The sequence below is a fragment of the Xiphophorus hellerii genome, chromosome 5, assembly GCF_003331165.1.
Source record: "Xiphophorus hellerii strain 12219 chromosome 5, Xiphophorus_hellerii-4.1, whole genome shotgun sequence".
Lineage (NCBI taxonomy): Eukaryota > Metazoa > Chordata > Actinopteri > Cyprinodontiformes > Poeciliidae > Xiphophorus > Xiphophorus hellerii.
In genome coordinates, this window is record NC_045676.1 from 423,903 (window position 1) to 447,414 (window position 23,512).

Below are 23,512 nucleotides of genomic sequence, written 5' to 3' on the forward strand. Positions count from 1 at the left end.
TGAGGATGGAAAAATCACAGAATCATGAAAAACCAACATTATTTTCTTCCAGGACTTTTATTTTCCATAAAGTGATTCACTCTGGTTAAACATCTGCATCATTATTCTGATCAAACTAACGGACCGAAGCTTCCGGAGGCTGGCTGTCCTGCAGAGGACACAGAGCGACTGAAGACCCAAAGCCACTGCCGAACCAGAACCCGAACCCGGCGTAGAGCGGCTCGGTGAAGGTGGTGCTGAAGGTGTGAAGGTGGAGCAGGGAGTCGGAGGAGACGCAGTAGAAGGACAGGACGCCGGCGGGAACGTCCACGTACACCGCCACCCTGTGGGAGGCGCAGGAGGCGGACAGGACGGCGTCCCGCTGCCGGTGGCTCACCGAGTATCCGGCCGCCGAGCAGCAGAGGCTCCAGGACTGGTGGTTCCTCCCGAACAGGCACTGGTCTCTGGTTCCCCTCCGCGGGATGCCCCCGTAGCTCACCGCGACGTGCACCGCGCCCCGCCACTCCGCCTCCCAGTAGCAGCGGCCCGCCAGCGCCTCGCTGCACAGCAGCTGGCAGAAGTGGAACCGCTGCGGGTGATCCGGATACGACTGCTGCTGGCTGACCCGCGCCGCCCGCCGCCCGCCGGCGGACAGCTGCAGCCGCCGGTGAGCCGTGTTCCCGTCCAGAAGCAGCTCACAGAAATCTAGGAGACAAGCGGCCTGTTGGCTTCATGTGCTGACAGCCCGACTGGTTCATGAACTGACACTCACATTTCTGCAGCCCGGGCTTCAGGCGCCGCTCTCCGCCCTGATCCAGCCTGCAGGAGACAATCTGGAGGTTTAAACAGCAGAAACTACAAATAAAGGCAATTCTGCTTAAAATGGAAACTCTGTTCTCTAATAATATGTAAAAATGGAGGCATAAAAACATCACAAACATCTGGCAGGAAGACTGAGGAGAAGGAGACGATCAAAACCACAGAATCCTCAAAGTCTGCAGAACTGTTCAACATTAAGCTAAATAATTATTTTAGACCAGCAGATGGCGCTGCAGGTCAGAGAAACAGGATGAGCATGCCACCATCTGCTGTTGTAGTTTCATCAGCAGGTCATTGTTGCTTCACCAGAGAAAAAATGTTTCTGTCTACAACAGTAAGATAATGTCATGTTCCCTCCCAGCCCATAGGGGGCGCTCACAGCTAGGACAGAGAGGGACAAGAGACATGAGCTGAAGCAGAGGGTGGAGCTAAAGGAGAGGGTGGAGCTGAAGCAGAGGGTGGAGCTAAAACAGGAACGGCAGGAAAAGAACCTGAAAGCGACAAACGGTGAAGGAAACGATGAATTCAGTGAAACTAAAGAAATGATCCAAACTGAATCATTTCATTTGGATCTTTGGTTCTGCAGAGGTCCATCCTCTGCAGAACCAAAGATCCAAACTGAACAGGAACGGAACCAAAGCTCAGATGCCTCGGGACCATAAACCCAACTCTTTCAGAGTAAAAGCATCAACTGCCTGAATCTGACCGCAGAGTTTGCAGCTTGCAGAGCGGATCCTCCAGTCGAGCAGAAAGCAGACGTTTCCCTGCGTCTCCTGGGTGATTGTAGCTCAGGTCCAGTTCTCTGAGGCCGGACGGGTTGGACCTCAGCGCCGACTCCAGGAACGCACAGCCATCCTCAGAGATCATGCAACCCGACAACCTGCGGACACTCATGGGTCTCACTGCTGTGTTTCTGTTCAAAGGACTCGGTGGACTTCACCACAGGCAGAAAGCGTTTTAAACCGTTTGTTTCTCTGACTCCATGCAGGTGAGGCAGCAGGACTCGCTGCTTCAGGACGTCTTTCCACCACAACACATCTGGTTTGGTTGCAGCTGGATTGTTACCTGAGGGTTTCCACGGAGCAGCGGGAGCTCTGAAGTCCAGCAGAAAGACATTTCGTCCCCGAGTCTCCAAGGTCGTTGTTGCTCAGGTCCACTTCTCTGAGTCTGGAGGACTGGGCGCAGAAAACTGCAGAGATTTCCTCACAGCACGCCTCTGTGAGAGACGTCTGACTTAACCTGCAGAAAGCAGCAGTCAGTGTTGCCTGTGAACATCCTGTCTAAAGGAACCGCCTCACTTTTTCCTGAACACGTTTTCACAGCAGTCCAGGAGTCTGTCAGGTCTGGAGGTTCACAGCTGAGCAACTTGGAGAAGGGAGTTGCTGTTTTTTAGGCCATATTTACACGGATCTGAAACCGTAACGTTGTTGGGATGCAGCCATTGGTTTAGCCGTCTCCACTGATCAGAATCTCTGGCACTATCAGGTCTCAGAGTGAAACGGTTCAGAACGTGTGAACGCTCCGCCACCATGTGAGGAACGCTGCAGGACGACATGGAGGTTAAAGGTCAGAGCACATGTGATTTCAACAACAATCTGAAATCACAGCCTGGTATGACAACTGCCGCTGATGGATTCTTGGCGGTCTCGTGTTTACAGTGACGCAGAGCTTTCCCCTAATCAACGTCCAAAACACCAGCAGTTTCCAGACGATGGAATCAGACGCTCATCGTCCTCACCTGGATGGTTTGGGTCTCTTGTTTGACGCTGATTCATCCCAAGGACAAAACACCCAACGCCAGCTGAGTGGTTTTGTTCATGCCGTCCAGAGCGACGAGGTCGGCACCGACTTCTACGCCGATGAACCGGAACGGCGACAACACGACCCCGAGCACAGAAGAGGCAGCAGCTCGGGGAAAGATTCAGCCATACGTTTCTCCTTTGACAGCACCAACATCCAGGACCCAGAGCAGACAGACGGTTTGAAACGGGTGAAGTAAAACGGGACAAACCAACACTGGACTCAGGGCAGAGAGTCAAGCCTTCAACCGTTTACAACCCTGATCTGAAACTCAATAAGCAAAACCGAGCAACTGCCGTAAATGAAGACAACGAGCAGCATGTTGCTCCAGAGGAGGGTCTGCAAACCTCCAGAACCAACTGATACTCCTGGACCGGTGTCAGAACATCTTCAGGAAGAACTGAACAAACTGCCTGCTGCAGAGAACTACAGGAAGCAAAGAAAAAAACTTTTCTCTTTGCACCATTTTAACAATTTCCATCATTTTTTTACTGGAAGGTTTTTGATTTTTCAGTCACATCAATATTTCATTTTATACTGAAGCTGGTCTCCCTTTACAAGTTGCTTTGTACTGAAAGCTGGTGGAATATCTAGACATAATATTTAACATTCACTGTCATTTCACACACAGACAGCATGAAGCGTTGGTCAGCAGTAGATAAAGAACTCGGTCGACCTGCTGACAGGTTCCTGCTCTGACCTGACAGTTTGCAGACAGCAGTGCGGACGCAGCAGCGCCGCACAGAGCAGCTTCACCCCCGAGTCCTGCAGCTCGTTGCTGCTCAGGTCCAGAACCGCCAGACGACAGAACGCTGAGCTGATCACCGATGACAACTCCTGGCAGCTTTTCCCTGTGAGGCCCGTCTGGGATAACCTGTTGGACTCTCTAGTTTAGGATCTTTATCTGGGAAATTAATATTTCTTTTTTATCCAGCCAGAACTTAAAGCAGGTTTATTCTACAAAAAGATTGCAATGTGACCAAATACGGAGAAGTTCAAGGTGTGTGAGTACTTTGGGAAGCCGCTGTCGGACTGAATCTTACCTGAGCACCTGGAGTTTACACAAAGGACTCTGCATGCCAGCCAGCAGCAGCTTCACTCCTGAATCCTGCAGGATATTTTTGCTCAAGTCCAAATCTTTCAGACCAGATGAGTCAGAAATGAGCAAAACGCCGAGAGCCTCACAGCTTCTCTCTGTCAGATTACATTCACTCAGCCTGAAGGAAGAAAAACAGCAACTCTGTGATTAACTTATCAACTACCGGTCAGTATCCTGATAGAAGTGTACATTTGTAAAATGATGTGTAATAAAGCTCCCTGTGAACCTACAGCGCTCTGCTGGAAGCCTTGACCACCGGCAGCAGCTTCAGGAAAGCCTCCTCTGACGCCGAGTACTTCTTCAACTCAAACACGTCCAGATCTTTAGTGGACAGCAGGATAAAGACCAGAGCAGACCACTGACCTGGAGACAGCTGGTCTGCAGACAGACTTCCTGAGCTCAGGAACCGCTGGATGTCCTCCACCAGAGAACGATCGTTCAGTTCGTTCAGGCAGTGGAACAGGTTGAGGCTTTTCTCTACAGACACATTCTCATTGATCTTCTCCTTGATGTACTGAACAGTTTTCTGTTTGGTTTCCAAGCTGCAGTTTGTCAGGTTCAGCAGCTCCTTCAGTTTATCCTGGTTGCTGCTCAGAGAAAGACCTAGAAAGAAGCGGAGGAACAAGTCCAAGTGTCCGTTTGGAGACTGCAAGGCCTTGTTGATGTAAATCCTGTGAATCTTCTTTGAAGATGTTTGGTTTAATACGAGTTGAAGGTTTTTCATTGATCGTTGTGTGAAAAATGAGATTTTGCTGCTGTTGCTAGGAGACATCCTGGCATAAACAGCAGCCAGAAACTCCTGAACGCTCAGGTGGACGAAGCTAAACATCTGGTCTTTGCCTTTCCTGCCACGCACCTCTTTGAAGATCTCTGTGAATATGCCGGAGAAAACTGAGGCTTCTGTGAAGTCCACATTGCTCTCTACCAGATCCTTCTTGTAGAAGATCAGGTTGCCCTTCTCCAGCTGCTGGTACGCTAGTTTAGCTAAGGATTTGATGTAGTGAAGAGACGTCTGGGAGCCGTATTTCTGTTTAGTGTGGTGGATCTGGAACACCAGGAACTCTGTGTACATGTCAGTGAGGCTGTTGGGCAGCTCTGCGGTTCCTCGGGTCTTCAGCACGTCCTCCAGAACCGTAGCTGCGATCCAGCAGAAGACGGGGATGTGGCACATGATGTGGAGGCTCTGGGACGCCTGGATGTGGGCGATGATCTGCTCGGCCTGCTCTTCTCCTCCGAATCTTTTCCTGAAGTACGTCTCCTTCTGCAGGTCGGTGAACCCTCTGACCTCGTTCACGCTGCTGACAAACCGCCGAGGGATCTGATTGGCTGCTGCCGGCCGGGATGTTATCCAGATCCGAGCAGAGCGTAGCAGTTTCCCGCCGATGAGGTTCCTCAGCAGAACGTCGGTTGTGCTCGTCTTTGTCACGTCGACAGATCGGACGTCATCGACGTGAAGATCCAGAGGAAGCCGGCTCTCGTCCAGCCCATCAAACACAAACAGAAGTTTAAATCTACTTTTGTCAAAGTTGCTGTTTCCAGAAGACTGCAGCGATGTAAAGATGTAATTCAGAGCCTCCTCTCTGATGTCTACAGTTTCTGGGATGCATTCGTGGATGAGCTGAGCTAAACTGAGTCTTTCTGCTCTCAGTGGGTTCAGCTGGCGGAAGGTGAAGGGGAAAATCAGATCCACGTCTTGATTGGCTCGTCGTTCAGCCCAGTCCAACACAAACTTCTGCACAAGGAAGGTTTTTCCAATCCCTGCTATCCCATTGGTCAGAACCGTTTTTATGGGCTGGTACTCTCCTGAAGGATGACTGAACATGTCTCTGGGTTTCACTGCCGTTTCTCTGGCCGGCTTCAACACATTCTCAATCTGCCTGACCTCGTGTTGCGTGTTGATGTGGACGTCTCGCCCAGCAGCGACGTAGACCTCGGTGTAGACGTCAACCAGACGCTGCCTGTCCTCTGCCCAGCCCTCCTCAGCACACATGAACTTGTCCTGGAAGTTCGACTGAAGCATCTGCTGGTAGAAAGCGATGGGATGCGGCTCAGGAGCTCGAACCACCACATCTGTGCAGCAGGAAAACGGCATTAGGCTAAAATCTGTGAAAATCAATCAGGAATGGCTGAAGAATGTGGCTGTTGTGTTGGGAGCATTGTGGCAAATTACAGCCTGTTCTCTACAGGCCACAAGTTTCCCTTTTATTAATGAAACCTGTTTGGTTCTGGTTAAATCTAAGACTGGCCCGTCAGTGAGAAGAGCCATCTTGGATCCAAACATCCAGTAAACTCATCATGCGACCCAAAAGCTGCCACCCACCTTGTGGCGCATCATTTGTATTTAACTCCAAATAAACACCAAAGCTAAGCGTTTAGCTCTTATGCTAACTGTCACTCGGTCTCATCCACTAGGAAAGTGGTCACAAGTTTGACTTGAGCCATAAATTAGAGGAAGATTAGTTTATATAAACTATAAGTGTTGCCATGGAGACTGTCCAGCGTTGCTACTGGTCCCAGTTTCACCCTCCACTTCCTCCAATCCGTCCATCTTCGTTGATCCAGTTTTTGTTGAAATTTTATGAACTCCAGTAACAAATATCAACAATTTCAGCGACCCAATGAAGAAAGAGAGTAAAACATGATCAACTCCAACATTACGGTTTCTTTACACACCAATGAACCCAGGAGCTTTGCTCTGAGCCAGAGGAAGAGGAGCCGAGCGTCCCGTGTCGTCCACCGTTCCTCCAGCATCGTCACCGTTCCCTGAAAGACAGACAGTTATGGATCACGTTCAGCTGGGCTGCTTTATCAGTCCCACTGCAGGAAGATGTTCCTGTCTGGACTGACCTCCTGGGCCAGAGGCGCTGCCACACAGCGCCTGCAGCAGGTCTTTCCTGTCGATCTTCAGCAACACCTTGCTGACGAGGGCTGCTGGTCCAGAACGGCCGGCGCTCTGGACCAGCAGGTCCACCGTGTCCTGCCTGGTCGCTGCCTGCAGGTGGCTCTTCCTCATGGCTGGGGAAAGATGGCTGCTCTGCTGTAGGAGCCACTTGAACTTAATGAACTCTTCCTCTCCCAAGTCCTCCAGAATGTTCAGCAAGTCCTCAGGTGTCATCCTGGACGCTCCAGCGAGTCTGACGCTTCCCCTAACGGTGAAACGTTAGAGGAAGCGTCAGGAAACTTTCTCCATCGTTCACCCTGACTCGGAGTTATAGTCAGTGTTGTGCACACTGTGCTAATCCGCTAGTAGCAGAGCTAATTTTTAGCTTAGCGCTTTTACTAACTTTGAAACATTTAGCACACTTAGCTTCCCCTAAATTTATATTTCCAGTTAATTCAAAAGAGCCAATTAACTTGGATGTTTTGTTAAGTTTAAGTTGAAAAACGTTCAACATCTGTGTTGAAATTTTACTTATTGAATTAGTTTGACGTCGATATTCATGCTCTTATTTTGAAGTGGCTGGAGACACTCCAGACCTCTCAGGTCTTCTGGTTCTGGTTCCGCTCTGCATTCAGAACCAGAACCAAAGGCGGAGAAACAACATTCAGCTTCTATGCACCACAGATCTGGAACAAACTACTACCAAACTGCAAAGCTGAATTTAGACAACAACATCAGTAGCCTACAGGCTACTTGTTAGCAAGTTTAAGGTGCTGTATTGGTATTAGCTAGTCATCTTTTAGCTAGCATTAGCTAATCATCTTTTAGCTAGCATTAGCTAGTCATCTTTTAGCTAACATTAGCTATTCATCTTTTAGCTAGCATTAGCCAGTCATCTTTTAGCTAACATTAGCTAATCATCTTTTAGCTAGCATTAGCTAGTCATCTTTTAGCTAGAATTAGCTAATCATCTTTTAGCTAACATTAACTAGTCATCTTTTAGCTAGAATTAGCTAATCATCTTTTAGCTAGCATTAGCTAGTCATCTTTTAGCTAACATTAACTAATCATCTTTTAGCTAACATTAACTAATCATCTTTTAGCTAGAATTAGCTAGTGATCTTTTAGCTAACATTAGCTAATAATCTTTTAGCTAGCATTAGCCAGTCATCTTTTAGCTAACATTAGCCAGTCATCTTTTAGCTAACATTAGCTAATCATCTTTTAGCTAGCATTAGCCAGTCATCTTTTAGCTAACATTAGCCAGTCATCTTTTAGCTAACATTAGCTAGTCATCTTTTAGCTAGAATTAGCTAGTCATCTTTTAGCTAGCATTAGCCAGTCATCTTTTAGATAACATTAGCTAATCATCTTTTAGCTAGCATTAGCTAGTCATCTTTTAGATAACATTAGCTAATCATCTTTTAGCTAGCATTAGCTAATCATCTTTTAGCTAAAATTAGCCAGTCATCTTTTAGCTAACATTAGCAGTCATCTTTTAGCTAACATTAGCTAGTCATCTTTTAGCTAGAATTAGCTAGTCATCTTTTAGCTAACATTAGCTAGTCATCTTTTAGCTAGCATTAGCTAGTCATCTTTTAGCTAACATTAGCTAGTCATCTTTTAGATAAAATTAGCTAGCCATCTTTTTTTTTTTTTCAATTTTTTTCTCCGAAGAGTTTTTGCGGCGCTGGTGGCTCGTATTTTTTCTACAGTAGGCAGACAGGAAGGAGGGTGAGTAGAGGGGGAAGACATGCGGTAAAGGCCGTCGGGACCGGGAGTCGAACCCGCAACGTCCGCGTTGAGGACTAAGGCCTCCAAACGTGGGGCGTGCTAACCCCCTGCGCCACTACAGCACGCGCCAGCTAGTCATCTTTTAGCTAACATTAAAGCTGCTGGATGCAGGTAATGTTAGCTAAAAGATGACTAGCTATTACTCAACTCTGTCATTTAGTTTGGGGGAAAAACTGTCCAAAGTCCTTTGCGTTTTGCTGCCATGATTCTAACACACCTGAGCAGCTCTGCACAGCAGCCGCACAGGTGTAAACCCAGCGCGAGCGTCTTGTTGCGTTTACAGGCGGCTGGGAAAAACAATCCGTGTCAACAAGGGATTAAACAGATTTAACTGCTGAAAACAGTGACAGAGGACACAGATGTGGGAAGTGCGGAAGCCCCTACTGAATCAAATCCATACAGGAATAACAGACAGTTGGCCACTTATAGGTAAAAACAACAAACAGCTTCTAGTTGATTGTATGTTCTATAACTTTAGATTTTTTTGTGTTTTTATGATGTGAAGCACTTTGAACTGCCTTGTTGCTGTTATATGCCCTATAAATACATTTGATTGATTGATTGTTTATGCAGCAGTTCTGCTTTCTCTCCTCATGATCTTTTTTCTTTCTTTAATAACTATTTAAATCTACTCTTCTTCCTCAGCCTTAAGCTGTAATGATGTAGATAAGTTGGTAAATGATTTTCAGTCTAAAGTCTCAGATATTATTGATTCCATTGCCCCAATTAAAATGAAGGTTGTGTCTGGTAAAAAGAAATCTCCATGGAGAAATGCACAAACAGTTAGATCTGCAAGACAACTCTGCCGTAGGGCAGAACGAAAATGGCGTAAAACTCAACTCCACGTTCACTGTGACATCTATAAAGAAAGACTACGTAACTATCATTTAACACTAAAACATGCAAGAGAGGCTTTCTTTGCAGATGTCATAAACAAAAGCATTAACAATGCTCCAGCTTTATTTGCAACAGTTGACAGAATCACAAACCCTCCTGTGACGTTACCGCCTGAATTCCAATGTATTGCCGCCTGCAACCAGTTTTCCAGCTTCTTTTCAGAGAAAATTCATAAAATCAGAGGATTAATCTGAACATCCACTATAAAGTCAGAACCAATGCTGAGCCCAAACAAAACAAATACAGGAAAAATGACCCAATTTCAACTACTTAATTATAAAACCCTACAGGAAATTATAAGTCAACTAAGCTCCAGTTCCTGCTGTCTGGATGTCCTAGATCTATAACTCTAGAACATTTCTTTAAGAAAGTCCTGCCTGTTATTGCTGCTGATCTGATCCAAATAGTAACTCATCGCTCTCATCAGGCGTTTTCCCCCAGGCTCTGAAAACAGCAGTAATCAAACCACTTATAAAAAAGAACAATCTGGACAAATCACTACTGCAGAATTACAGGCCGACCTCTGACCTCTGACCTCTGATTCATCAGCAAAGTTATTGAAAAAGCTGTGTGTAAACAATTAACTAGCTTCCTAACTATAACCAACCGCTTTGACTCCTTCCAGTCTGGTTTTCGTGCTCACCACAGCACAGAGACTGGCCTAGTCAAAGTGTTCAATGACATCCATATAAATACGGACTGTAGCAGAACCACAGCGCTGGTTCTGTTGGACCTCAGTGCAGCTTTTGACACTGTTGACCATGACATATTACTGAATCGACTGGGGAGTTGGGTCGGACTCTCCGGTCCAGTGCTTAACTGGTTTAAATCCTACATAAAGAACAGGGATTTCTTTGTTTCAATTGAAAACTTTTCATCAAAGAGGTCAAAGGTCACATGTGGGGTACCCCAAGGTTCAATCCTAGGACCCCTTTTATTCAATATTTATATGCTCCCACTAGCTCAGGTTATAACAGGAAATAATATTAGCTACCATAACTATGCAGATGACACACAGCTCTACATTACGATGTCACCAGGTGACTCAGAGCCCATCCAATCACTGAACAGAAGCTTAGAACAGATAAATGTGTGGATGTGCCAAAACTTTCTCCAGCTGAACAGAAACAAAACTGAAGTTATTATTTTTGGACCTAAAGAGGAACGATCTAGAGTTATAGATCTAGAGTTATAGATCTAGAGTTAATGCACAGCTTCAGTTATTACAACTGAAAACCAACGATCAGCCCGAAACCTGGGAGTAGTGATGGACTCTGACCTGAACCTCCAGAGCCACATAAAGACAGTTACAAAGTCGGCCTTCTATCACCTGAAGAACATTTCCAGGATTAAAGGACTAATGTCTCAGCCAGATCTAGAGAAACTCATCCATGCCTTCATCTTCAGTCGTATTGATTATTGCAACAGCGTCTTCACAGGTCTGTCCAACAAATTAATCAAACAGCTGCAGCTGATCCAGAATGCTGCTGCTGCTGGTGTTCTGACTAAAACCAGGAAGATAGAGCACATAACACCAGTTCTAAAGTCCCTCCACTGGCTCCCTGTAGCTCAAAGAATAGACTTTAAAATACTGTTGTTAGTTTATAAATCACTGAACGGCTTAGCACCACAATACATTCAAGATCTGCTGTTGTTGTATCAACCTTCCAGACCTCTCAGGTTCTGGTTCTGGTTCTACTCTGCATCCCCAGAACCAGAACCAAACGAGGAGAAGCAGCTTTCAGCATCTATGCACCACGAATTTGGAACAAACTTCCAGAAAACTGTAAAACAGCTGAAACAATGACTTCTTTTAAATCTCAACTGAAAACCCACCTGTTTAGGATTGTATTTGAAATGTAATCAATTACAAATTTATTGATGTAACTTGACTTAATGATTGATTCTATATTGCATTGTGATTCTGTGTTTGTTATGATGTAAAGCACTTTGAAATGCCTTGCTGCTGAAATGTGCTATACAAATAAAATTTGATTGATTGATTGATTAAAACAAGAAACATACTAATAGAACATATAAGTTATGATGTCAAAATTAAATTGGTGCTCAAGGTCAAATGAAGATATAATTTGATTTGAAGTTAGCACTTTAGCATTAGCTACAGCTAAATACTGTAATGATAAAGACCTTTAGCGTTAGCAGGACTAATGGTTATGAGTAGTGCTTTAGTGTTAGCGCAGCTAGCTATCTGGCTAGCGGTGCCCACCACTGACTGATAGTCGCTACTTTTTTCAAACCAACAACCTTTCAGATGTAAGATGGCTGCTATTCTGTGTTCAGGATTCACCGAGGAGCCGCGGTTCCCCCAGAGCGGCCGATGGCGTTCAGTGAGTTCATCCAGGAACTCTGAGGTCAGCAGGATGCTAACAGCAGAAAGAGACGTTGAAGCGCTGAGTTCCTGTTATGACAGCAGAAAGACGCCGTGAGGCAATCAGGCCAACAGAAGGAAGTTTGAAGAAACAAGTTTAAAAAGTCCACAGATCATTTATTCACTTCCTTCCTGACCGAAGCCTGAATCTCCCGCTAACAGACCGACTGTCTCCAGCCGCAGTATCAGTAAATCCCGCGTTGCCAAACGTTTTTACAGACTGCTAACAGGAACTGGGCTTCTTGACTTTGGTGTGTTCAACATTTTTCAACAAAGAAGCGACAAAAGAAGAAATAAATTATCTTGATTGCATGGATGAAGCTGAAGTTGGTTTCCGATTCCAACTTCCGATTTGGGAACTGGCTAAAGGGCGATTCCACCTAATTCAGCCACCGCATTTTTAATCTACTCTAGTTAAAAAACTACAACACCTAGACACTTCAAACCTTAACTAGATTATTCTCAACTAATAGCAGAACATTTTAATCCATGTTTGGGATTTGTGAAACCTTTTTCTGATTTGTGAAACTTCACTTAACAGACCGCCGCAGAAGATCTTTCCTTCCAACAGCCGTCACCATCTACAGTAACTCTTTCAAGAATTAATGAGTTACACCAACATTTAATTTCCCTTTGGGATTAATTAAGTGGTTTTGAATTAGAATTGAGTTTGAATTTGAAAGAAAAAAAACTGTATGGAACAAGTGTGAATAGTAATCTGAACTTTATTGAAGTTTCACAAATCAGATAAGGGTTTCACAAATCCCAAACATGGTTTTAAATATTCTGCTATTAAGCAGAATAATCCGGTCCAAGTTTGAAGAGTCTATGTGTTGTAGTTTCTTAATTACACTAGATTAAAGATGCGGAAGGTAGTGAATAATTAGGTGGAATCGCCCTTTAGCCATTTACCGAATCAGAAACCAACTTCAGCTTCGTTCTGCATGGTTGATCTGACATGTTGTTTATTTCTGCTTCAGTTTTTTATTGAACTAAAGTCTGAAGTTATAAAAGTTATTATTAGAAGTCAGGAAGTGGAACGTTTCTAATTCAGTGCCTTTAAAAAGTATTTTCACCGCCATCGATGTTTTAACAAATCAATCAGGATCAACAAAGTTTGGCTTTTTTGACAAAAACCCCAAAACAAAACAAATCTTATTACTAAAATAAAAAATTTATTTCTATAAAATAATGACAAACATAAATATGTAACTCTCCTTTAACAGGTAGAAAGGCGCAGCAGAACCGGAACCAGAACACGGTTCCGGAGCGGCCATCTTCTCGACCAGCTCTGGGTTTGAGCAGCCAGAACCGCTGAACCAGGAGAACCTTCTACTCTGTCTGGGTTCCCTGGACCTCTGAGTTACTGTTCTCACCCAAAACGTGATTTTCATAAACTCTCCCAATTAGTACACTGTAATTCACTTTTACATTCAGTTTAATATTTTTAACAGAGTTCCAAATGATTTTGTTTGAGCAGTAAAGAAATTTAGTTATATTTCTTTATTTTTTTATTAAACCATCTCACTAATTGTTGGCTAATCATCTAAAAGTTGTTCTAAATTCAGTTTTTGTCTCACAACCAAAAAGCAATCTCATATGTTTGTTATGGATAAAATGATTCTGTCTTTCCTCTGTCTCTGATCTGCTTACACGCACACTGCTGCTGCTTACATAACCATATCACATAAGACTGGCGACAGTCACAAATAAACAAATGAAACTGATTAACTTCCCTTCATGGAGGGAACAGAATGCGGAGAAGAAGAAAAGCTGAACTCACTCTTCAATCTTTGCCAGTCTTGGTGTCAGCCGGGGTCAGCCGAGGTCAGCCGGGGTCACTGAACGTCTCTGTTTCTGTTCCATTTGATTTGCTTGTAACATTTCATCATTTTCGGCATTAAAGTCTGTTTTATACTTAACCAAATCTCTTTATTTCTCAAGGTAATGACACTGAGGGGTTCTGGCCGGGAAACAGCGCACAGAGGGGGAAGTGGGTGAACCACAACATGTTGCTCAAAAAATAAACAGGATCATTTTATTTTTACCCGACACTGCCCCCTGGGGGATCCCACAGGAAGTGCCCCAACAATGGAAATGATTTTCGCAGATTCTTATGTTTCTTTGCAGCTTTTCTCTCTAATTTGTGAAACTGTTGGGATCGATTGTGTCAAATAGTCGAAGACGTTCCCGCTGCCAACTTCAGATCAGATCTAGATGTTTTGACTTCACTTAACGCCACAGCTTTTGCTCTAGTTTCTGTCATATTTCTGAGAACTGAAGGTGGACAGCACGGAGAGCCATTTCAAAATCAAATAAATATTCCATGTCCACACGAGTATTTATTAAATGAGTGTTGAATCATAAAATGAAATTGTGAAATAAATAAATAATGAAATACATCCATAAAAACATCCTGATATAAGTATATAAAATTGTTGTTTACTAAATAAGCTCCCCATTAAAAATATATTTTAAAAAATGTTGTTTTTATTTCATGGGGAGATTAGGTTATTTGATTGAGTATTTATTCATTAGTGATCGATAACAGCGTTTATTTATTTGTAGAGTGAACACAGCTCTGTAGAAATGCTTGTCGGGGAAACTGAAGGTTTGACTCCACTGGGGCTCCGTAGCCGCTCTAGAAGGGATTTTTCTAACTTTCCAGATAAAATCCAGTAAAGATTTGGAGCCTCCAGTGAACAGAGAGTGGTTCCGCCCAGATGTCGGAGCTGTAACTGGTTTCCAGGTCAGATCCAGTCCGCCGGAACTACCTGTTCCACCTGGAAACTTTGGAGCCGCAGGCAGCCCGGGAGCGCTGCATGCTGGGAGGAACTCAGCAGCTGACTGACTCCACCTTCACCTCCAGCCGTCACACACCGCCCGGCTGGCCGCTCCGACCGCCGCTGGACCCCTCTGTCTTCACACCGAGTCATGGACCTGAGGGACCGGCGTCTCACGGTGAGCTGCTCCGCTGTCCGGGTCACACGGTGCCGCTGGAGGAGCTAACACTTTGGCTAGCTGCGGGAAACAGGATTGTTGTGCTTGGAGTTCGGCTCGGTTCTGTATGGATCTGCTGCTTCGGACGGAGCCAGACTGGGGCGAATTTACGGGTTTGATTTCTTTCTAACTCCCTGACCGGGTCGGTACCGGAGATTTGAAACGTTATTCGGTTAAATCTGTCCTCAGTCCACAGGTTAGCTAAGCTAAGCTAGCTGCAGTGAAGCAGGTGTTCGGCCTCTTAGTTTTTGTTCTTCTACTGACTGGACCGGACTGGGTCTGGGTTCAAAGTGTCCAAACATCCACCTCCATAAGCACCGAACCGCCGACCACCATCCAACCTCCTCCGGTTCCCGACGGGCCCCTGTTAGCTCCGTTAGCCTCCTAGCTGCTGCTGCTAGCGGCTACATAAACTGTCAGACACCGAGGGGTTCCGCGGAGCAGCCGGGAAAAGGTTCGGGAGGTTCGGAAAAAGCTGCAGTCATGGAAACCCTCACCGAGCCTGTGAGCAGGTCTCAGGTCAGATTCAGACTTTAATACTCCTGGTTCTGGTTCTGATACTGGTTTCCATGGCAGCACAGGTCTTTGACACGTCACTGTGAAGTGACGTTTCCTCCAGGTGAACTCGTTTTTCTGGTCCTACTGGTTTGTAGTCAGCTCAGCTGCTGGGTCACGCACCTTCCCACAGGTATGTTGGCCCCGCCCACAGGTATGTAGGCTCCGCCCACTGCCACAGTTTCTTCTTTCAGGCAGAAGTGGAAGCTGTTCACAGGTGAATTAGTGAAGAATATGAACTGATAGCTGCACAGTGGTGCAGTAGGTAGAGCTGTTGCCTTGCAGCAAGAAGGTCCTGGGTTCGATTCTGTCTGCATGGAGTCTCCATGTTCTCCCTGTGCCTGGTGGGTTCTCTCTGGTTCTCTCTGGTTCTCTCTGGTTCTCCGGTTTCCTCCCACAGTCCAGAAACATGACTGTCAGGTTGATCGGTCTCTCTAAATTCTCCCTAGGTGTGTGTGTGTGTGCATGGTTGTTTGTCCTGTCTGTCTCTGTGTTGCGACAGATTGGCAACCTGTCCAGGTGACCTGTCCAGGTGACCTGTCCAGGTGACCCCGCCTCTCACCTGAAACGTTCGCTAGAGAGGCAGCAGCTCCTCCTGAACCCGCTAGGGACCAGGTGTTAGAAAATGGATGGATGAATATGAACTGATTCTCTGCTGACATGAGGATGAGTTGGTGGTGGACGTGTCCCTGAGGACAGGTCAGATTTTAATAGCTTTTAAACAGGAAGTGATGCCATATTTGGAGAAGAGGTTGGTCAGTCAGGTTTCCTGGTCTGATACCAAATTTATGTTCAGGTTCTGTTGGGACTCGAACCATCTCTGTCTCCTGCTGACTTCCTGTCTGTCCCTGTCCCAGGTGTAGCCGCGGCGAGTCCCGTGGGACCGGGGTGTGATGGAGCCAGACGTGATCCGGATGTACTCTTCGTCGCCGCCACCGATGGAGGACGGTGCAGAGGAAGAGGACGATGAGTTTGGGGACTTCGGGACGTTCTCCGGCGTCCCCAGCAGCGTCAGCTTCTCCGAGTTGGACACGCCGACGTCCTTCGACCAGAATCAGGCGCTGACCGCCACCTCGCCGCCCGACCTTCACAACGGCAGCGGGGTGCTGGGCTTTTTCCACGCCCCCTTTGGCGAGCCGAACAAGGCCAACGGCCGCCTGGAGGTCCGTCCCTCAGAGCAGACGGACGCCAGGAAGACGGCGTCCTCCTCGCAGGATGTCTCTGTTGATTGCAACGGTGAAGATGCAGAGGTCCTGACCAACGGGTTTGTGACCTTTGACCTTCAGGGAAGCCCCTCCTCACAAGACTCTGTCTCGTCTCATGCCAGAGGACCGTCCACGGAGGGCGGGGACGGCGTCCCGGTCCAAGACGACGGCGTCCAAAAGGACGAGTTTGCAGACTTTGCTGCTTTTTCTGACTCTGAAGAGACGCAGAGTCAGAGGGACAGGAAGGGTCCACCGGGGACATCCGTCTGTCCCCAGGACAGGAAGGGTCCACTGGGGGCATCCGTCCAACCCAGAGACCTGGACAGTCCAGTGGAGACATCCGTCTGTCCCCAAAACGGTGAGCGGGGAGCAGAAGACGCAGTGAGGGACGTCCACCGGGCCGAGGCCCCCCCCGGCTCCTGTAACATGGACCGGAGCCCGGACTGTCCCCTGGGGGACGCGTGTCTCTCTGTTTGCACTATGGGGCGTCTGTCCCCGAACGGGACGGAGGACGAGGACGAGTCCCGGGAGGCAGGGGACGAGCGTAGCTCGGAGACGTCTCTGGGCCGGCTGCTGTCCACGGACGGCCTGGAGGACCTGGGGGACATCAGCACCACGGGGTCGTCCCCGCCGCCGCCAGGGGACGCCGCCACGCCCGCCGGGGACGACTTTGGAGACTTTGGGGACGCCACGTCCTTCGGCGCTCAGGGCTTTTCTGACTTTGAGCAGAACCGACCGGACGGTCCGGAACCTCCAGAACCTGCTGGGTCCGAGTCAGAGGACGACTTCGGGGACTTCAACTCCCCTAAGGTCCTCGGCGGACAGCGGGACGGAGACGGGGACGGAGGGACGTTTGCCGACTTTCCCAGCAGTGAGAGTTTCGGGAACTTTAGCTCAGTGAAAGACGGTGAGGACGACTCGGGCTGGAGCGCCTTCAGCGAGCAGAACCAGAACCAGAACCAGAACCAGGAGGATGGAGAGTCCTGGGCGGCGTTCAGCTCAGAGCCGAGCGGCAAGGAGGACCGGGACGAAGAAAGAGAGGACGCTGGGAGGACGGTGGCGCTGCCGGTAAGAGACAGACGGGTCGGGTTCTGATTGATGCACACGGGTCGGGTTCCGGCCGGTTCTGATTGATCCCACAGAGAAAACAATTATCTGGCTAGTAGAAACATTTCTACTGATTGTTAGTTTCCTCCATTTGCGCAGCTTTAGCTCCGATGCTAATTGGAGACACCAGGATTTTGAGGAATGATGCAGCTCAGTCTCAGTATGTTGATTATTAAATTTATGCAGTTTTTGCTCAAATTGAGTCAAACTAAATGTTTTGAACAACTATTAGTTTTTCATCCTTACAGTATTTTATTTTAATGCAGCAAATTTCCATTTCTGCTCCATATCTGTCCTTAGAGCTTTTATCTCCTGTTTCATGATTAAAATAATATTACATTAGGTTATATACTTATGAAAATAATTTAGTCATCAGTAGTTACTTATCTTTAGATGAAAAGTTGCATAGTCAAAATTCATGCTCAGTTTGTTGTTCATGTTTTGCTTCCAGACAGAATCTGTCGTTTCTGTTCCTCAGCCTGTTGTTGCTGAAAAGCTTCAAACCCAAATCAGAAATGACTTTGAAATGTATTTTAGTGTAGAATAATTATTCAGCCTGAATCTTATTGAACAACCAGGACTAAGATATTAACCAGATGTAGTTCACACCCCGACCACTAGATGGCATCTCCTACAGCAGCCTGAGAGGAAGAGAAACTCCTCAGGCCGTTCTGTTCTGGTCCCCCTGCAGGGGGCGCTGTCCGGCCGTCTGGAGAAGCTGTTCCTCAGCAGCTTCCCTGTTAGCTCCGCCCACAGCCAGCAGCAGGTGGGGGAGGGGCAGCTGGTGGAGACCCTGAAGGTCCTGCTGGAGCCGCGAGGCGAGGAAGAGGAGGAAGAGGAGAGGCTGAGCAGCAGGTGAGTTGATGATGATGATGACTGATCTTCATCATCGACCTGCTTCCTGTTTCGCTTCCTCCTGCTGCTCTCTGATTGGCTGCAGGTCGGCGCGCGGCGGCGTCTGGACGCAGCTTCAGGACGTCCATGAGGCTCTGGGCCTGCGGTACCAGTGGGGGGGTTCCCATGGCAACAAGGTTCTGCTCTGCTGCCTCGGCATCGACACCAGGAACATCGTAAGTTTGATGAAGGTTCTGAAGGTTCTGATGGTTCCCAGCTGATCCCAGAGTCATTTTACTTTGCAGCATCTCAGAAACCTAAAGACAGGAGCAAACACACCTGCAGTCGGTTCTGCAGTCGGTTCTGCAGTCGGTTCTGCAGTCGGTTCTGTCGTGGTCCGGTACTGATCGTGTGGCTCTTTTCCCTCCAGCTGTTCACGGGTCAGAAGAAGCAGCCGGTCATCGTGCCGATGTACGCGGCTGGCCTGGTGAGTTCCTCTGCCTCCAGAACGTCCAGAACCTCCTGCCGGTTCTGGTTCTGACTCGGTTTGGTTTCAGGGGATGCTGGAGCCGACCAAGGAGCCGCTGAAGCCCATCTCTGCTGCCGAGATGATCGCCTCCATCGCCCTGATGCCGCCCGCCGTCGCAGAGAAGAGCTCCGTCCAGCCCGACTCGGTGCAGGTACCCACCAGTGCCTCGGTCCGGCCCGGTCCGGCCCGGCCCGCTCGCCTTCCTCATGTCCTGATGTCAGTCTGATTGTTTCCCCATCCCTCCAGCAGGAGGCGCTCCCCCCGGTCCAGTTCGACTGGAGCAGCAGCGGCCTCACCAACCCTCTGGACGGTAGGTGGTCCAACCGGGCCGTCCAGAACAACCCAGCAGAACCTCAGCAGAACCAGCGACCAAACGCTGAGTCCAGCTGGTTCTATAGAACCAGCAGCTGAAGCTGTCGGTCCGGTCCGGTCTGGTCTGATCCAGTCCAGTTCGGTCCGATCTGGTCCGGTCCGGTCAGATCCGGTGTGGTCCGGTTTGATCCGATCCGGTCCGGTCGGATCCGGTCCATATCAGAACCAACCCGCTCTGCTCCGGTCCCACAGTGAAGCTCGGTAGCAGCAGCATCATGCTGTGGGATCTCTCACTTGGTTTGGTGTTCTGGTTCTGCTGTGGCTGAACTTTGACCCCTCGCTGAGGTCAGCCTGCAGTCCCACATGAAGCGACTCTGCTGCATGACCCTCTCTCTCTCTCTCTCTCTGACCTCTGACCTCTGACCCGGCTGTCCAGCCAGCGGAGGCTCGGCTCTGTTGAACCTGGATTTCTTTGGTCCGGTGGAGGATTCAGGCTCCAGCAGCTCAGCCTCCATCCCAGGTCAGAACCAGAACCACCCGACCCGACCGCCAGAACCACCCGACCCGACCACCAGAACCACCCGACCGCCAGAACCACCCGACCCGACCACCAGAACCGCCAGAACCACCCGACCCGACCACCAGAACCACCAGAACCGCCAGAACCACCCGACCCGACCACCAGAACCGCCAGAACCACCCGACCACCAGAACCACCCGACCGCCAGAACCACCCGACCCGACCACCAGACCCGCCAGAACCACCCGACCCGACCGCCAGAACCACCCGACCCTACTACCAGAACTGCCAGAACCACTCGACCCGACCGCCAGAACCACCCGACCGCCAGAACCACCCGACCCGACCACCAGAACCGCCAGAACCACCCGACCCGACCACCAGAACCGCCAGAACCACCCGACCCGACCACCAGAACCACCAGAACCGCCAGAACCACCCGACCCGACCACCAGAACCACCAGAACCGCCAGAACCACCCGACCCGACCACCAGAACCACCCGACCGCCAGAACCACCCGACCCGACCACCAGACCCGCCAGAACCACCCGACCCGACCGCCAGAACCACCCGACCCTACTACCAGAACTGCCAGAACCACTCGACCCGACCGCCAGAACCACCCGACCGCCAGAACCACCCGACCCGACCACCAGAACCGCCAGAACCACCCGACCCGACCACCAGAACCACCCGACCGCCAGAACCACCCGACCCGACCACCAGACCCGCCAGAACCACCCGACCCGACCGCCAGAACCACCCGACCCTACTACCAGAACCGCCAGAACCACTCGACCCGACCACCAGAACCACCCGACCCGACCACCAGAACCACCCGACCCGACCGCCAGAACCGACCCGACCACCAGAACCATTTTGCATGTCTGCCGTAAAAACTGGTCCAGTATTCCTCCTGGACCGGGTCCAGGTTCTGCTCTTCCTCCTTTGAGCTTCTAGAAACTAACATGGTGTCGCTCGGTGAACGGGCAGCAGATCCGCTTTCCTGGACCGGACCGGGTTCTGCAGTTTTCATTGTTGCATCAATAATCGCAGTAATAATTGATTATTGATTAACTATTGTTTTGATTTCGAAACTTTGAGATGCTGCTAGAAGAAAAATTCAAGATGGCCGTAAAGAAAATAGATTTCTGCACTAAATTTGCCGATATTTTCACAAATGAAAACTTTTTGTGTCAAATGTTACAGAATTGGACCCAAAGACATTTACTGATCATCTGTTGACTTGTCAAGATGGCTGCCATGGAAAATAAAACTTTCTGTAAAATCCCCATTGGATGAATCACAGAAATCACACATATTTCTTGGTCTTGTATTTTTACAGTGAAAAGTTGCACTAGTTCAGTGAACAGTTCGGAGTTTCTTGGAGAAAAGATCGGAATCTGCCACGATAAATTGATGTGGATCACGTTCTGCTGCGGTGAACGTAGCCAGAGCCACTGCAGATAGAACTGGAGTGGGCGGAGCCTCGTGGAAGCCCCGCCTTCTCCAAACCCAACCAGTGGGTGGAGCCATGAAAACCAGGCCAGCTGCCTGTCTGACCAGAAGGGGGCGGTGTTAAGTAATCTCAGGTTGGTGAAACTGCGCACATTTCCCCCGGAGTCAGCCTGGCCGTCATCGCCCCCTGCTGGCCGTCGTCGCCCCCTGCTGGCCGTCGTCGCCCCCTGCTGGCCGTCGTTGCTCCCTGCTGGCCGTCCCAGGCGTTAGCGGCTCCTCCTCACCTCTCAGATCAAACACCCGATTTGTTTCCGATGGTTGAAAACTGTTCAGAGGAATGAAGTCTAAAAGTCGCAGCTGTTGAGTCAGAAAACTGGAGCGGGTCCGGTTTTATCCAGTGGCTTTCTGGTAAAGGTCCTGCTGACCTCTGACCTGTCTGGCCTGTTCTGTCCCTCAGGTGTGGACCCGGAGCTGTTCGAGCTCACCACCGCCAAGCTGGACCCGAGCGGCGCTGGCAGCCGCGTGGCCGACGCCTTCGCTCGCCTCATGTCCACCATGGAGAAGACCAGCACGTCCACTCGGTGAGTGTGCGGCCCGGTCCCGGCCCGGTTCCGGTCGGAGTCGACCTGAGGTCCGTTTGTGTCTGCGCCCCGACAGGAAGCCCAGGAGGGAGGAGAACCTGAGCGACGAGGCGTCCAAGGTGATCGCGGCGCTGCCGGACCTGTCCTTCATGCAGGCCAAGGTTCTGATGTTCCCCGCCACGCTGACGCCGCTCTGCTCACACGCCACGCCCGACTGAAGCCCCGCCCACACGCATCACTTCCTCATCTACATCTTTGGTTTTTTCATCTTTCAGTTTCTCGGTGGGGGTGTACATAATCAGGGATTTAATGTTTTATTTTAATGATTCTGCTTTTATTCTGGCGGGACTATGAAGGAAACACTGGCTGAAGCTCTTAAGCTGAACAGAGATCTGTAAAGTATGAATACATTTATATCAACATATAGAGTCTTTATAAGAATATTTATGGACTGAAACCACACTGCCTGCAGAATCCAGCTGAATGTTCGTCCTCGTTCGTTTCCGAGGCCTTAGTTCGTCCCGCCGCTTCCTGTCCTCCCCGTCCGTCTCGTCCGGGACGCGTGGCTGGAACCGGAAGGTTCTGGAGCTGTGAAGGAGTTAAGGGACCAACCCGTCTGTCGTTTTGTTTTTGCTCTAACTGCTGTGGCCGTCTCCCTGGAGGGTTTTGCACATTGTGAAGATGATTGGATGTAATTGTAGTTCACTGTGGCTTCAGACTGTAAACCGAGGAAGTTCCTATGGAAAACCGCTGAATCACTGGAAGAGCCTGCGAGGAGTCGCCGTGCATGCCGGGTCTTCCCAGACTGGAAATGTGTAAATTTTAGTGTACACAAGATATTAAAATAATTTAAGAGGAAGTTCTGTGTCTCTGGTTCTGTGGGTCCAGATTGGGATCAAGATGCTGGTTTCAGAACAAATTTCCAGTTTGAATCAGCACTGGGACGGAAAAATGTTGAATATGTCGGTCTGTAATTGTATTTTAATCTAAATTTTAAAAAAATCAGCAAATTTTCAAATCCAAAACTGCTGTTGCTAAATTACTGAACAGACCTGATTTTCATAAACATTAATATTTTTAATTTGTTCTTCAACATCAGATTGGAGTAAAGTTTGATCATTCACGGAGCTCGTTTAGAAAGCTGGACCCTAACATTAGCTGCTACATCTGTAGCATTGAGATGCTAATTTAGACTAGCATAGATTTCTTTTAGCACAACTTGAACACAGTATGTTTTCCAGCATCAGATCTGTTTGAAGCTGAATTTTTATTGACTTTTTAAAAGGTTTTATTGGCTCTAGTGGCCTTTATTTGATAAGTTAATTGACAGGAAAGTGGGTAAGGAGAGAAAGGGAAGACGTGGTAAAGGTCGCCAGGCCGGGAATCGAACCTGCGACAGCTGCGCCGAGGACTAAGGCCTCCACATGTGGGTTGTGCTTAACCCACATCCTGTTTGAAGCAGAAATTAACAGAAGCCCCTCCATCGCTGCTGTTAGCGGCTGAGACAGAAGCTACAGTTAGCAGAGTGTGCTGGTGCGTCAGATTTACGGTTGTACCAGAAACACAATACAAAGGTTCCGGGCACTTCAGACTTTTGTGTGAAATTGTTTAAGATGTTAATGTAATTAACCTAAATTAATGTGTTAGTCACTTCCCTGAAAAACAAACAACAAAAAACGGCGGTAATTGTTTTAGCTTTTTCCAAAGAGCTGCAGACTGCTGATCTGTTCAGGAAACAGGAAGTAGTCACCA

General features: G+C 48.4%; 2 protein-coding genes across 10 annotated transcripts; one reads left to right on the forward strand and one right to left on the reverse strand.

Annotated features, from left to right (window-relative positions):
* Positions 1 to 38: 38 nt before the first annotated feature.
* On the reverse strand, positions 39 to 13,726 carry LOC116720090 (NACHT, LRR and PYD domains-containing protein 12-like). Of its 4 annotated transcripts, none has more exons than XM_032563136.1 (11): positions 13,442 to 13,725; positions 11,578 to 11,688; positions 6,545 to 6,843; positions 6,371 to 6,460; positions 3,928 to 5,767; positions 3,642 to 3,815; positions 3,299 to 3,472; positions 1,864 to 2,037; positions 1,505 to 1,678; positions 752 to 798; positions 39 to 684 (listed from the first exon to the last, which is right to left on the reverse strand). In XM_032563136.1, exons 2-11 carry the CDS (start codon positions 11,625 to 11,627, stop codon positions 116 to 118), a joined length of 3,591 nt encoding a protein of 1,196 aa, XP_032419027.1. In that variant the 5' UTR covers positions 11,628 to 11,688; positions 13,442 to 13,725; the 3' UTR covers positions 39 to 115. The 4 variants fall into 4 exon arrangements, with proteins under 4 accessions (XP_032419027.1, XP_032419029.1, XP_032419028.1 ...); XM_032563140.1 differs by having other exon boundaries at positions 568 to 684; positions 752 to 812; positions 13,442 to 13,726; XM_032563138.1 differs by lacking the exon at positions 11,578 to 11,688.
* A 660-nt stretch (positions 13,727 to 14,386) lies between these two features.
* On the forward strand, positions 14,387 to 22,619 carry aftpha (aftiphilin a). 6 transcript variants are annotated; one of them, XM_032563167.1, is made up of 10 exons: positions 14,387 to 14,619; positions 16,071 to 17,486; positions 18,217 to 18,380; positions 18,466 to 18,595; positions 18,790 to 18,846; positions 18,917 to 19,039; positions 19,138 to 19,198; positions 19,637 to 19,720; positions 21,637 to 21,760; positions 21,837 to 22,619. In XM_032563167.1, the coding sequence occupies exons 2-10, from the start codon at positions 16,107 to 16,109 to the stop codon at positions 21,976 to 21,978; spliced, it is 2,265 nt and encodes a 754-aa protein (XP_032419058.1). In that variant the 5' UTR covers positions 14,387 to 14,619; positions 16,071 to 16,106; the 3' UTR covers positions 21,979 to 22,619. The 6 variants fall into 6 exon arrangements, with proteins under 6 accessions (XP_032419058.1, XP_032419056.1, XP_032419055.1 ...); XM_032563165.1 differs by having other exon boundaries at positions 14,388 to 14,771; positions 19,135 to 19,198; XM_032563164.1 differs by having other exon boundaries at positions 14,388 to 14,619; positions 19,135 to 19,198.
* The last annotated feature ends 893 nt before the right edge of the window (positions 22,620 to 23,512 follow it).

Coding starts and splice junctions, on each gene's coding strand:
- LOC116720090 (XM_032563136.1), bottom strand. CDS start 11,627: ATGAACTCACTGAACGCCATCGGCCGCTCTGGGGGAACCGCGGCTCCT. Junction 6,844..11,577: donor GGGGGAACCGCGGCTCCTCG/GTGAATCCTGAA, acceptor TTTCACCGTTAG/GGGAAGCGTCAGACTCGCTG. Junction 3,473..3,641: donor TGTAAACTCCAGGTGCTCAG/GTAAGATTCAGT, acceptor AGAGTCCAACAG/GTTATCCCAGACGGGCCTCA.
- aftpha (XM_032563165.1), top strand. CDS start 16,107: ATGGAGCCAGACGTGATCCGGATGTACTCTTCGTCGCCGCCACCGATG. Junction 17,487..18,216: donor GGAGGACGGTGGCGCTGCCG/GTAAGAGACAGA, acceptor GTCCCCCTGCAG/GGGGCGCTGTCCGGCCGTCT. Junction 18,847..18,916: donor CGATGTACGCGGCTGGCCTG/GTGAGTTCCTCT, acceptor GTTTGGTTTCAG/GGGATGCTGGAGCCGACCAA.